At 45.2% G+C, this 12,801-nt stretch overlaps 1 protein-coding gene across 1 annotated transcript; it reads right to left on the reverse strand.

The window, feature by feature from the left end:
• Positions 1-4,667: 4,667 nt before the first annotated feature.
• Positions 4,668-6,837, reverse strand: Gpr12 (G protein-coupled receptor 12). Its single transcript, XM_028779816.1, has 2 exons — positions 6,649-6,837; positions 4,668-6,023 (listed from the first exon to the last, which is right to left on the reverse strand). Exon 2 carries the CDS (start codon positions 6,006-6,008, stop codon positions 5,004-5,006), a length of 1,005 nt encoding a protein of 334 aa, XP_028635649.1. The 5' UTR covers positions 6,009-6,023; positions 6,649-6,837; the 3' UTR covers positions 4,668-5,003.
• Positions 6,838-12,801: the final 5,964 nt, after the last annotated feature.

The following is a 12,801-nucleotide window of genomic DNA, read 5'->3' on the forward strand; positions in this document are numbered from 1 at the left end:
CTCTCTCTCTCTCTCTCTCTCTCTCTCTCTCTCTCTCTCTCTCTCTCCCCCTCGCACCTCCCCGTGTCTTTCACTTACCCCAATAACTTCCTGATATGTGTAGAAGACTGGTCACTGCCACTCTCTGTGGGAAAAGCCACCCAAGTAGGACTTCCCTAGACTCAAAATATGTTGTTTGGTTAAGAAATGACACTCCAAACTTTACTGAAATTTTTCTTAAGGTTTTATGGTGCTGGTGGTGGTGGTGGTGGTGGCGGCGGCGGCGGCGGGTATGTGTATGTTTAAAATATTCTACTCAAAATAATCTATCCAAAGAGCCAATACCAAAATACTCTGTGCCCAAGTAAATATTTTCATTTCTCCTCTAAACTTATTTTCAAGGGCCCAACTCTACCGGTTCAGAGAGAGAGAGAAGATTCTTGCTATGTAACCCAGGGTAGCTTTAGACTCGTGAGCCTCCGGCTTCGGCATGCCAGGCCTGCACTTTCATACTGGACTTAAAATCTAGAAAAAAATCAGATTCTAGCCTGGACTCATAGCAAGATGCTGTCTCAACAAAACTAAAACAAAACCAGAAACAAAACAAAACACACACATATACACACACGTTTTCTACAGAGGAGATATTTCCGTTTTGTGCTGGCACTCACCTTACCTGTTTGCTTTAACCCACTTCTGTCTGTGTAAATAAAATGTGAAACTCTCACCTCTTTGGACAAACAGAATCACATAGATCAAATGTTTTGGGTTAAGGTTAATAGAATTTTTAATGTTGCAAAAGAAAAGATTACAGATAAATGTCAAATGGAAGTGAGGTAGCTGAAAATGTCTTTGATGTCCCTATCGAGAAAGATTGTTTTGTGGTGAATTCAGTTGGAGTGCTGAGCCCAGAGAGCAAAAGGTTTTCTTCTTAATTACCCCCAAGATAAATTCATGTCCACAGCACCCACAGACACACACACACGGTGGAGTTTCGAGAAATCACTCCTTCAGATCATAACAATTAAGATTATAAACAATGAGGTGCTGACATGGAACCCATGTGGTCCCCAGATTTCACAGCTACATATTGGGAAACTCTAGGAAAGGGTTGAGGTTCATGTCCTTTGCACACATTCTGTTTATTCACTAACCCTCATGTGAGTAAACATGGGAACATTTATTTATTGTGTGATATTTACATATTCTCTGTACATTTTGAAAGCATTGAAAATTTGACACTTTTCTTTGTGAGACTCTAAAGTCTCACTTACAGACTCTCAGGAACAGAGTCAGTGTGAATTAATGAAGTGCTCAGCCACAGCCCAGTGTCTGGGATCCAGAATCTGGAATTTTAACAAGATTCTCTGGGTTTTCATATGCCTCTTAAATATGAAACATTCTAGAAACATTCCAGACACCTTACCTCCATTCATCATTTCCTAGAAGGCAGATATGTCTGCTAATTTAACTCACAATATATGAAACTATGGTGTTTCCAGCGTGAAATGACTCACTATCCACCTTCAAGTGATACATATGGAGATGGTGACATTAAAGGCAACCAATATTTTAGTAAAGGATGAGTAACTCCTCTTTTAGCTCTGTTCTACATTTTCGGGTATGAAATATTTCTCCCTCCCAACTTCTTTCCTATGCTTCATATTTCTATACTGCTTCGAATCCTGGGGAAATCTATGGCTGTTTCTGCTCCCCAACTTGGCTCTTCAATTTTTGTGTCTAAGTAAGGAGGGCTGTGGCCCCCATCTCTACCACGCAGGGAGAAGGGCTTCTCTACCATATACAACTTGAATGGAGCAGGGGCATGTAGCTCAGTGACAGAGTGCTTGCCTAGCAGGGGCAAAGCTCTGGGTTTAAACCTCAGCCAAGGAAAGAAAAACAGAGGGAAAACCAAGCAGACTTGACTGAAATAAAGGAAGTAAAAAAAAATGAGACAGAATTCAAGTAGTTACCACCTGGGTAAAAAAATAATCTGAACTAATTAAGGAGTCTGGTTAAATTGTCTAAAAAATACAACCATTCCTTCTGAAAAGATTATAAATTCCTTGGCAAGTATTAATTGTAAAATATTTTCTGCTGTCCTAGAGTGTCCTGGAAGGACAATTTTCCATGATGTAAACACATTAAAACACACACACATATCTTTATACACATGTACCTATATTGAAATAGGTGCCAATTTCTTAGTGGTTATCTTTATTAAAGACAAGAAACCTTGCAGGAAATGACTTATGTCCAAAACTTCTTCACAGTTTAAACAAGAAGAGCTGAAGAAAACCTTTCAAATAAAATCAGATTTTTTTTTTAAGAACATGGAACAAAAGCAACTGCTGGGCCAGCAAGATGCCTCAGCAGGAAGAAGTGCTTGCCATCAAGCCTAAGAACCCAAGTTCAATACCCAGAACCTACATGTATGAGAGAACTGAAGACACTCTCACAGATTGTCCTCTGGCCTCCATACTGTACCATGGTGCACGTGCACGCACACACACATACAAATAAACACACTCATACACAAGCAAATTAATGTAAGAAAATGTTAAGCAACCACCAAATTCATAAGACCATTTCACCCAGCGCCCGTGCACACAAACATTTACTCACACTGGTTGTTGGTTCGCATGTGATTTCAAATGAGAACCTTTTTCTGAATTATAGAACCCATATTATGTGACAGTGACCTGTTCAAAGGCAGCTTTCTGCGGAGTGAGGGATCAAAGACAACATGATGGAGGGGCAGGGAAAGGGCAGGGAAGCAGCAGTGGAAAGCCTGCCTTCAGTTCTAGCCCCACCCTACAGTCTGAAGCCTCAGCCTGCTTCTTCGCCTCTCTCTGCAGCTCTGGTTTTCTTGCCACAAATGTGTGTTTTCACAGTTACATTAAAAAAGAAAGACAGGAAGAAAAAGCTGGTGAAACAGAAAGCACAGGGTTGAGAACACTCGTGGGACAGGCAAACTGACTGTTCTCCTGTATTTACTACCAGAGATGTGCAAATGAGAGTTCTCATTCCCATCGGGCATCACCTGTTGCTTTAAGGACCCATTACGAGATTTCCCCGCTCATCTCTAAACTAAATTACTGCGGCTGGAGAGATGGCTCAGTGGTTAAGAGCACTGACTGCTGTTGCAGAAGACCCAGGTTCTACTCCCAGCATCTGTATGGTGGATCGCATCCAGCTGTAACTCCAGGCCAGTTAGATATAGTTAGAGGCCTCTCACAGCACCTGCTCACATATGTACATATATGTAAGTAAAACAAATACATAAATAAGACATTTAAATAAATAAAAGATCCAACCTATTCTTTCTACCAAGCCCATTCTGATATTCAAAATAAATGTTTTAAAGCTGGATTGGGGGTGACTTGATCACACATGGCTGAAAATCCTTTCCCTATTCTTCACTATTTCACTCCTCTCATGCAGCCATGGATAGTCTCAGAGAGGAGATACAGTTCAAGTAGAAGATGTATTCTTACTTGAGACACTTGAGAAGCAACTTCGGAGGAATGAGTTTGGCATGCAGGCTCTGGAGACTGCTCTTAAAATCACCATGGCCATAACAATTTGGAGAGCCTTTGAAGGGGACCTATTACAAATGACCCCACCAAGCATCCTGAAATACTGGTCTTGATGTGCCATTCAGGAATTCTTTCACTTCCTGTATAGACACAGCCATGAGCCCATTGCACACAGAGCGACAGTGTTTGTGTCTGCATCTGTCTGCTTTCACAGAAAATGACACGCAGCAAAATGGCCTTGTATAGTGTTTTAAGTCTCTTCTTGTAGCAATTTCCCAGGTAAACCTTTGCTTTCTGGAAGCAAGCATCAGAGTCCTTGTTCACTGAGAATGTCTTCTGCTGAAAGGAAATTAAGCTTTTAACTAACAGACATGTGGTCATTCTTCTTGTGAGCACACAGGACACAGCTGGTATACACCAGTCATGTTAGCTGGGCATGCCACAGACCTTCACATCCATTTTGAGCTAACAACAACATGAACCAGAAAAATTTATAATACTTCATTCTATTCATCTTAAAGAAAAATAACAATGTATTTATTCATAGACAGAGATGTGCAAAGTGATGTTAGTGTATTTCTTAATAGTGTCACACCCATTTATTCTCTCAGAATATATTAAAAATAAATATAATCTACTTCCAATAGATACTATTAATGTTTTCTCTTTTGTTTTTTGAAAACCACCAGACTAGAGTTTTAAAAATCACAGTGACAAATCTAATCAGTGCTATCTCATATGTAATTGGAAACATTTTTTTTTCATGACTCACTTTGGGAAGGATATTCAAAAACTGTATTGAAAAAAAAAGACTCCTTTAATTCTGAGTTTAACATGGCAATATTGCAATTAGTGGTCTAACTACCACAGGTAACCATGCGTACCAAACTGTAACACAGAGAAACTGCTAAGTGTTTCTTATGAGCTGTCATTACTGCTGAGAGTAAAGAAAGATAAAGAAATTTGTGCCTTTGATTTTGGTCACTTATTACTGAGTTCGTGGAAATAAACACAAGTCCTTCCAAATGTAATTATACAAACTATTTTGGTCGTATGAAAAAGCTCCTATCCTGTTAGATACATACAGAGTGGAAGATCTACCTTGATTTTAAAAAAAAAAGTTCAGAAAAGTAATTTCTTCTCCATTTTCCTTTAAAACTCTGATTTATTTTTCAAGTCTAGGTTAAAAATCCCGAGACTTGTGCATAATTTCATGGCCACATGAGGTCCCACTATACCCTCCAAACAAACAAACAAACAAACAAACAAATCCTAACTCCCAAACCAAACAACAGAACGCTGAGCCGAGAAGTCGAGTTTTTTTTAAACGCTGATAACATGATTTCCAGTGTCAATACCAGTCTACAAGATGTCATTGCTTCTATTTGTGAGATCCAGTGCAAAGAATTTAAGGGGAAGAAATCACTGGCCGCCCTTGGCAGTGGGGGCGCTTGGTAGAGGCAGCGTCCTATGGGGAGATGGCTGCTACACATCGCTGGGAGACCGTGCTCTCTGAGACAGCGTGGAAGGGATGCATCCACAGCAAATGAGGCAGAGGGCTTTCTGGATCTCTTGGTTTCTGAAAGCATATATGACAGGGTTAATGATGGAATTGTAGGTGGCAGGCAGGAGGGTGGCATAGGTATAGATGGAGGGGTAGGTGTAATCGGCGATCAAGGAATAGAGGGTGAAAGGCATCCAGCAAGCAGCAAAGGTCCCCAGGATGAGAGCCAGGGTCGAGACCCCTTTCCGGGTAGTCACATAGTGCGATGTAGCCAGGAAGTGGTGCTGCAGGGCTATCTGATGGGCGTGCCTCATCACAATCTTACAAATCTGGACGTAGAGCTGAAGCATCAGGGCAAACATGAAGAGGAAGGAGATGGAGAGGATGGCAGCGTTGTTTTTAGTGAGAGGTCTGACCACGCTGCAGGTGGACTCGTCCCTCAGGCAGTTCCAGCCCATGACAGGCAGCAGCCCCAGGCAGATAGACGTTCCCCAGAGCATTACTAGCATGACATAGGTAAAGGTGACGGTCCTCTCAGAGTGGTACGTCAGGGCGTAATACAGCGAGAGGTAGCGGTCCACAGTGATAGCCAGCAAACTGCAGACAGAGGCAGAGAAAGAGGCGACAATGAGTCCGATTGTGACCAGCTTGGTGGCTTCTGACTGAAGCAGGTATGCAAAAACAAAATTGATGATGAGTCCCAGCCCAGCCAGTAGGTCTGCAAGAGCCAGGCTGCCTATCAGCAGGAACATGGGGGCTCTCAGGCTGGGGCTGTGGAAGATGATAAGGACCACAACGGCATTCTCACAGCAGATGAGGGTTCCTGAGCTGCACAAGACAATGTCCCAGGGGTTGACAACGAGCTCGGGTTCTGACTCCGCAACAGAGCCCTGGGAGGGGACAGCGGCTGAGATGTTCTCCGGAGCACTGGCATCTATACAGTCCCGAGGCAGCCCGCTTAAATTGACCTTCAGGTCTTCGTTCATTTTAACCCCTGTCCTCTTCAACGGAAAGACAGGCTTTTTAATGTTTGGGTACAGTAGGGTGCCAATCCAAGATCATGCAAAGCACACAGAGACAAACAGACAACCCTGGGCTCAGATACCAGTGTCAAAATGCCACGAGCTTCAGGAATTAGAAACAAAAGCTAAAGTCTGCATGGATGAAACCCCACAACCGAAATGCTGTTTGTCATTGTCACAGATCAGGACTCCCGAAGCAGCATATGCACACTCCTGCATTCGCCAAAACGCTGGGAACCAACATTGGCTAATTGCGTCTCCCATGCCGAAAACCAACAACTGTTTGACATCTGGGCAGCTGAGAGAGCACCGCCCAGCAGCCACGAGTCTGCAGGAGGGTGAAATATTTTAAGGGCCTCAAACTCCCACCCTTCCCAAACATACCCCACGCGCGTGCACACCCCCAAACACACCTCCAGACTCAAACAAAGGGGTGGGGTCCCAGCCTCTCCCATGTGCACGGATCAGAGTGCAAGGGCTACAAGAGGTAGGTGTGTACCACAGAGGTGCCCGGACAGACAGAAAAAGATATGCATGCATTTGGCGCCGCTCCCCTAGCAGCGGGGACGCGCAGCCTGCGGGGCAGGGGGTCATCGGGGGTCACCTTGGCACGCCCAGACGGAGGGGGTGCTCCTTCGGTGCTGCCGAATAGCTCGGGCCACCCGCGTGGCACGTCCGTGGTGGCGCCCGCGGCAGGTGAGCTGCGACGCTCGCTCCCGGCTCTCCGCCCTGCGCGCTCCCCGCCGGGCGCGCCTCCGCGGGAACCCCACGAGGCTGCGCGCGCCCCCGCAGGTCGCAGCTGCGTGAGGGGCGGGAGCCCGCCACCGTGGACGCCCGCCTGCAGTGGTGGTGCCGAGGCCGGCTCGACCTGGAGGAGAGCCTGGCGACCTACTTTGATCCTGTGGCTTCCCTGAGGCGTCCTAGCCACTGGGGCTCGGCTTCTTCAAGCTTTCCCCTAAATTGCCTTGCCGAGTTCAGGACCAAAAGAATTGTAAACGGCGGGGTTTTCGGGATGAACAGGAGGAATGCGTTTGGTAAGCAGGTTCGGGCTGGCGGAGAAGACTTACAGTAGCAAGCGACTCCCTCTCTTAGATAGCAGTTGGCCGTTCTGCTAATTATTGTTCCCTTGGGGACGTTCGTTCGCTTAACTGAATAGGAACTGCTGCTACTTGGATCGCCCAGTTGCACTTATTAAGCACTCCCGGAGCCGTTTGCGAGTGGAAATCATTTAGGGCATTCTTGCAAAAGCTTCCTGCAGGCACTGGCCCAAACCCAATTCATTTAAGTACCCAAGCGACACTATTAATTTATTGTTTCCTTTACTTCATCCGCGGAGTCTAGGGTTAAGATCCTGAAGGTTGTCTGCCCGAAAAGGACTAGTCTGTGTCTCTCTCATCCTGGAACCGGATCAGATTTTAAATTTAATCATGCTCTCCAGCTTAAAGATGGGAGGAGGAAAGTCCTATTTCCGTGTGACCTAAATGTTGTACAGGGCAAGGGACCCTGAGGATCCTTTGTAAGGGGTTATCATCAGGTGCATCTGCCTCCCCTGAGTTTCACTGAAATTCCTGCTCCAGCCTACCAGGCTCACAGTCTTACGTCTCTTTTTACCCCATGCTCTCCCCCTACACAACGCCACCCACCCCCGACCCCCCACCCCCATCCCGCCGCGCGGGCATCCATCAGAGGCTGGCTCTACCATGTTGTACTCCTGACACCAAAATCCTCCACTTCACTTCCCTGGTTACATCTTCCTCGTCTCTCCACTGCACTTGTGCTACCCGCCCTTTCCCCTCTCTCGCCAAGGTAACACACTACCCAGGTGTGACCTTGCCTTGATGTAGCAGATCTGTACCGCCCAATCTGAGTCCTCACACTGCTTCTGAAACTCTCTCGCTGGACATTCGGCTTTGGGCCACATGAAGCTGTTTTGTTTTCTGCTGAGTCTTCTCATGTCCCCCAGAAGGGGTTAGGGTTAGGGTTAGGGTTAGGGTTAGGGTTAGGGTTAGGGTTAGGGTTAGGGTTAGGGTTAGGACTCTTTCTGAGTCCTGTATTCCCTGTGGCAACACTTCTGAAACCTGACTTAGAAACCAGCAGTTCTAGGGTTGGGATCCCAGCATCAGTCCTAGATGCTGATGCTACTGACCTGCTGGACACACTTTAAGAAGGGAGGTTCTGTGGAGTTTAAATAGTCTGTGAGTTTGGAAAGGAAACATCACTTGTGTCAATGTCTGTGTGAAAGCCCGTGTTAACGAATTCAGTAAGACAGTCTTAGCACTCACACTCACAGCCTGGATCAGTGGTAAGACAATAATCAACGTTATTCCAGGTAACAGGTGCTGCTGTGAAGGAATGCTCATTTCTCCTTTAATTTCTATGTGATCAATGGAAGCATAAAGAGCAGAGCAGGGGAAAATGAGCAACATGGGGCTCGAGAGGTGGCTCAGTGGCTACATGCACTGGCTGCTCTTGCAGAGGGTTCAGTTCCAGGCATGCATACGGAGGCTCACAATCATCTGCAACTCCAGTTCCAGGAGACACAACTCCCTCTGCTGGCCTCCTTGAGCATTTACATGTAAAATGTACACACACTACTGACAAACAATACACAAAATAGATTTTTTTTTCTTTAAAAAAACAGTCAGTGGTTTCATATATACAAAAGCAGTTTAACAAAATGACAGCTCCAACCAACTGGTTAAATTTTAGGAGCCTTCCATTGGTTGTGCAGTTCTGGTAAAGCAAATTCACAGGGCAAGCTGGATGTCCTTCAAACTAATAGCAACGACGTGGACTTTGACCATACTCCCTTAATTTACTCAGCTACGGAGTTTGCCCTTGTTTCCCCCAGAGCTAAGGATCGAATCTGAATGAACAACCTTGCGCTGAAGTGAGTGTGCCCTGTCCCTGAGGTGTTTCTCAAGCCTGGTGTTCACTTTCTGTGGCAAGTTTGGAAACTAAGGAGAAAGAACTGAGTTCACAGTGCTGGGTGAGGGCAGAGGTGTGCTGAGGCCTGGAGGTCTGCGCTGAAGCCTGAGAAGAGTTGAAAGAAGTTGCTAAGCAGGCACACACCTAGAGCTGAGACTGTCTGAGACAGCTAAGCATGAACTCTAACCATCTGGAACTGTAACCCTAATTAAATGCTTTCTTCTGTAAGTTGCCGTGGTCATGGTATTTTGTTACAACAATAGAAACCTTAAATTAATAAACCAAATATGATCTTGATGATCTTGAACCCCCGATCCTCCTGCCATATGGGACAACTCGGTAGCTCCAGGTAGCCGGCAGCAGCTGCACCCCAATTTGCCCCTCCCCCTAAAAATAAACCTTATCATTAAAAAAAACTCTTCCAGATCTAAAAGAAAATCACACACCAAAATCATCCAACCCCAAAGTCATACATCATAGAGAACATCTATACAGTTATAATTGGCATTCAAAAATAGACGCTGGGGCGCTCTGCATTCACATGTGTGAGTATGTTTTATGCACTTACCCACCACTAGACAAAAAGTCCACACAGAATTAGAACTAGAAACATAATTATCTTTACATCCCCTTTCATGGCTTCTGTGCATTACCATCCAATCCTTCCTCTTCCCTTCTATTTAGCTTTTCTACATTTGCATATGTTTAATATATTTAAATATATTCTAAATATTATATTTAAGACAGTATAAGACTAAGAAAAGAGGACTTCTTGCTCCTTGAATGACTGTTGTAACTTAACTTTATTTCAAATTCCATATCTATTGGTGTGCTCAGGACTTTTGTTACCACAAAGCAGAAATCCAGATCAAACTGGATTAATGTCTTTTACTGTCTGGCTGAGACAGAGCTGGACTAACCCATGGGAAAGAAGCTACAAGAAGCATTTGCCTGGCAATGGGCAGTCAGTTCCTCCCTGATTTATCTCTGCTTGCCTTTGCTTCTTTGCTTGCCAGCGTGTCACTTTTCTACCTCAGCCTGATTCCTTCCTTGTATCAGAGCCAAGTTGCCCTAGGCAGCTGTGAGCTTGCACCCCACCCTGAGGTCATATTCTTAGCTTGCAGAGAAGAATTCCATGGGGGAAATTAGTGTGTGTGTGTGTGTGTGTGTGTGTGTGTGTGTGTGTGTGTGTGTGTGTTACTGCAGGACTTGATGGACTCACCAGCAGTTAAATAAAGACACAAAGACTTACTAATATTTATTAAAGCTTAAACCTTTAGTTTGGGCCCCCTCCTAGCTACTCTAAGCCAACTAATTCTGGCTCTATGTCCCTCTATGTGACCAGCTCTGCCTCTTTGGTGATGTTCACGTTCTTCCACCTCTGTGTCCCACTGGCAAATCCTCCTCCCTCTGCTGCTTCTTCCAGAGACCCACTCTCAGCCTGGAAGCCTCACCTTCCTTTTCCTGCCTAGCTATTGACTATCAGATCTTTATTAAGCCAATAATAAATGAGGAAGATTGTTTATAAAATACCGAGTCAGGTGATGATCCATAAGAATAACAGTATCAACATCCAGCCAGTACTCAGCTCTCTGCTGGTGCTACGATCAACAATTGACCATATGGAGACAATCTTCACACAGTACAGCCCAACCGTGTGTGTGTGTGTGTGTGTGTGTGTGTGTGTGTGTGTGTGTGTGTGTCGCTGTGACACTGCCCAGGTCTACATATATAGAGTCCTGAGATGAATGTCTGCTATACTTAGAATCATGCACTTTCCCCCAAAGATAAATGTGTTAAGCTGTGAAGGATGGGGTGTACTGATATTCCAGCACCCAGGAGATGTTGGCAGGAGGATCGAGGGTTCAAGATCATTAAGATCACCACCAGTTAAGGTTTCGATTACTGTAACAAAACACCAAGACCACAGCCACTTATAAAGGAAAGCATTTAGTTAGGGTTACAGTTCCAGATGCTTAGAGACCAGGATGGCGGAGCAAAGGCAGGGCAGCAGGGACAGCTCACTAATCTCAAAAAAATAGCCAGTAGGAGGCAGAGAGCACAGAGTCATTTGAAACCTCAAAGCCCACAGCTAGTGACATGTTTCTCCAGCAAGTCCACACCTCCTAATCCTTCCCAGACAGTTCCAACCAACAGTATGGGGAGGGGACCAAGCATTCAAGCATCTGAACCTATTATGGGGGCCATCCTCATTCAAACCACCACACTTAAGAGCTGTGGAGAAAGAGAGAGAGAGGAGGAGGAAGAGGAAGAGGAGGAGGAGGAGGAGAGAGAGAGAGAGAGAGAGAGAGAGAGAGAGAGAGAGAGCGCTTGTAAAGGCTTGGTTTTCAAGGTGACACTTGAGGAGGGTGTAGCCTGCAGGAGAGAGGGCCTTGTGGGAGATGCTCACCCATTAGGGTCTTTCATCTGTCCTTATTCTGCCTCACACATCCACCTTAATGTACCACACCTCAGGCTGGAATCAATGAGCCCCCAAAACTGAAACCCCAAGTAAATCTTCTTTCTTTGTAACTTGATTATCTCCGGTATTTTGTTATTAGGATGAAAAGGTAACTAATATAATGTCATATCCAAATTTCCCAAACAGGTACTTTCCCAGAGAAGGATGGAGGTTGGGAAGTGTGGGTGCCCTCTACAACTTGGGGTGGATAGGCAGATTTGGTAGTTTAGCACAGTCTTCAGTAATGAGGGTCATGAAAGAACTGTCTGCAAAGCTGCCTTCTTGATTTACTCTCCACACATTGTAGGACACTGTCAATGGCAATAAATGTGTGTCATTTATTGCCTCTTTGTTACCTAGCTTTTTGATCACTTACTCTATAACACTGGCAAATTTAAGATCTTCCAGTCTGGTTACAGGCTACACCCAAATTCCTGTGTCATATGAGGATGGTCCTATGCCCACTTTAACCAGCATGATATTGATTCTTACATCAGGAGTCCTCCTGTGAGGCTTCATGTCTACAATAAGGAGTTAAAAGTCTTTGTCCTCACACTGCTTCTACTGCTGAGCGGGCTTGACTCGTCCTTAAGACACTCTTTCTTTCCTTGTGACCCAAGTTTAATAACACCCAGTGGCCTCCTCTCTGTGGTCTAAGGGAGGCGGTTACTGTGAGCCAAGAGATGCCCCTTCCTTCTGGGATTGGTTAATGCCAGCCGTGCCTTTGTGTTGGCTGTCTTTATTTTGTCATGAGGGCAGCTTGACTGGAGAAAATGAAGTCTGTGAATGCTGCGATGCTTGTCTCAGGTTGGGGACTTCAGAAGCTAATGCTACTTGATACATTCCAGCCAAAGCCTGAGTTAGCATGTCCTATGACACTTCCCATCCTGACTTGACGTGCTGGTAAATGAAGCAGGAAGGGGTGAAGCCGCAAAGCCCTTATTCAGTTCCTCCAGCAATGCAAAGTACAGCCGGAAGAACAGCTGTGTTCTTGCCAGCGGTGAAGAAAGGTGCTGACGGTTTTGCGTCTGGGTGATGCTACCAGGGCAGTTCATGCCTGGGCGACTGGCCTATGCCTGGAGTGGCAAGAAGGACAGCCCAGTTTAACACTGGATTATTTCACATGTGCATGTCCTATCCACATGTGAGGTTTACACATACCTGAGTGTACACTGATCATGTAACATCATGATACCAAGAAAGGTGGGATTCACACTCAGGCTACATTTTTCTGTCAGTAACAGTTACAGCCAAGAAAAGGAGACACTGATATAGATTCTCCAAAATGTTGTTTTGCTGAACACGCTCATTTAGACCAGCTTGTGTCTAGAGGTTTCTATGATTACTTCACACTAAAAACTAATTTTA

This window comes from Grammomys surdaster, unplaced genomic scaffold, assembly GCF_004785775.1.
Source record: "Grammomys surdaster isolate TR1022 unplaced genomic scaffold, NIH_TR_1.0 362, whole genome shotgun sequence".
Lineage (NCBI taxonomy): Eukaryota > Metazoa > Chordata > Mammalia > Rodentia > Muridae > Grammomys > Grammomys surdaster.

What these genes read in the sequence shown, in the direction of transcription:
- Gpr12 (XM_028779816.1), bottom strand. Translation starts at nt 6,008, where the DNA reads ATGAACGAAGACCTGAAGGTCAATTTAAGCGGGCTGCCTCGGGACTGT.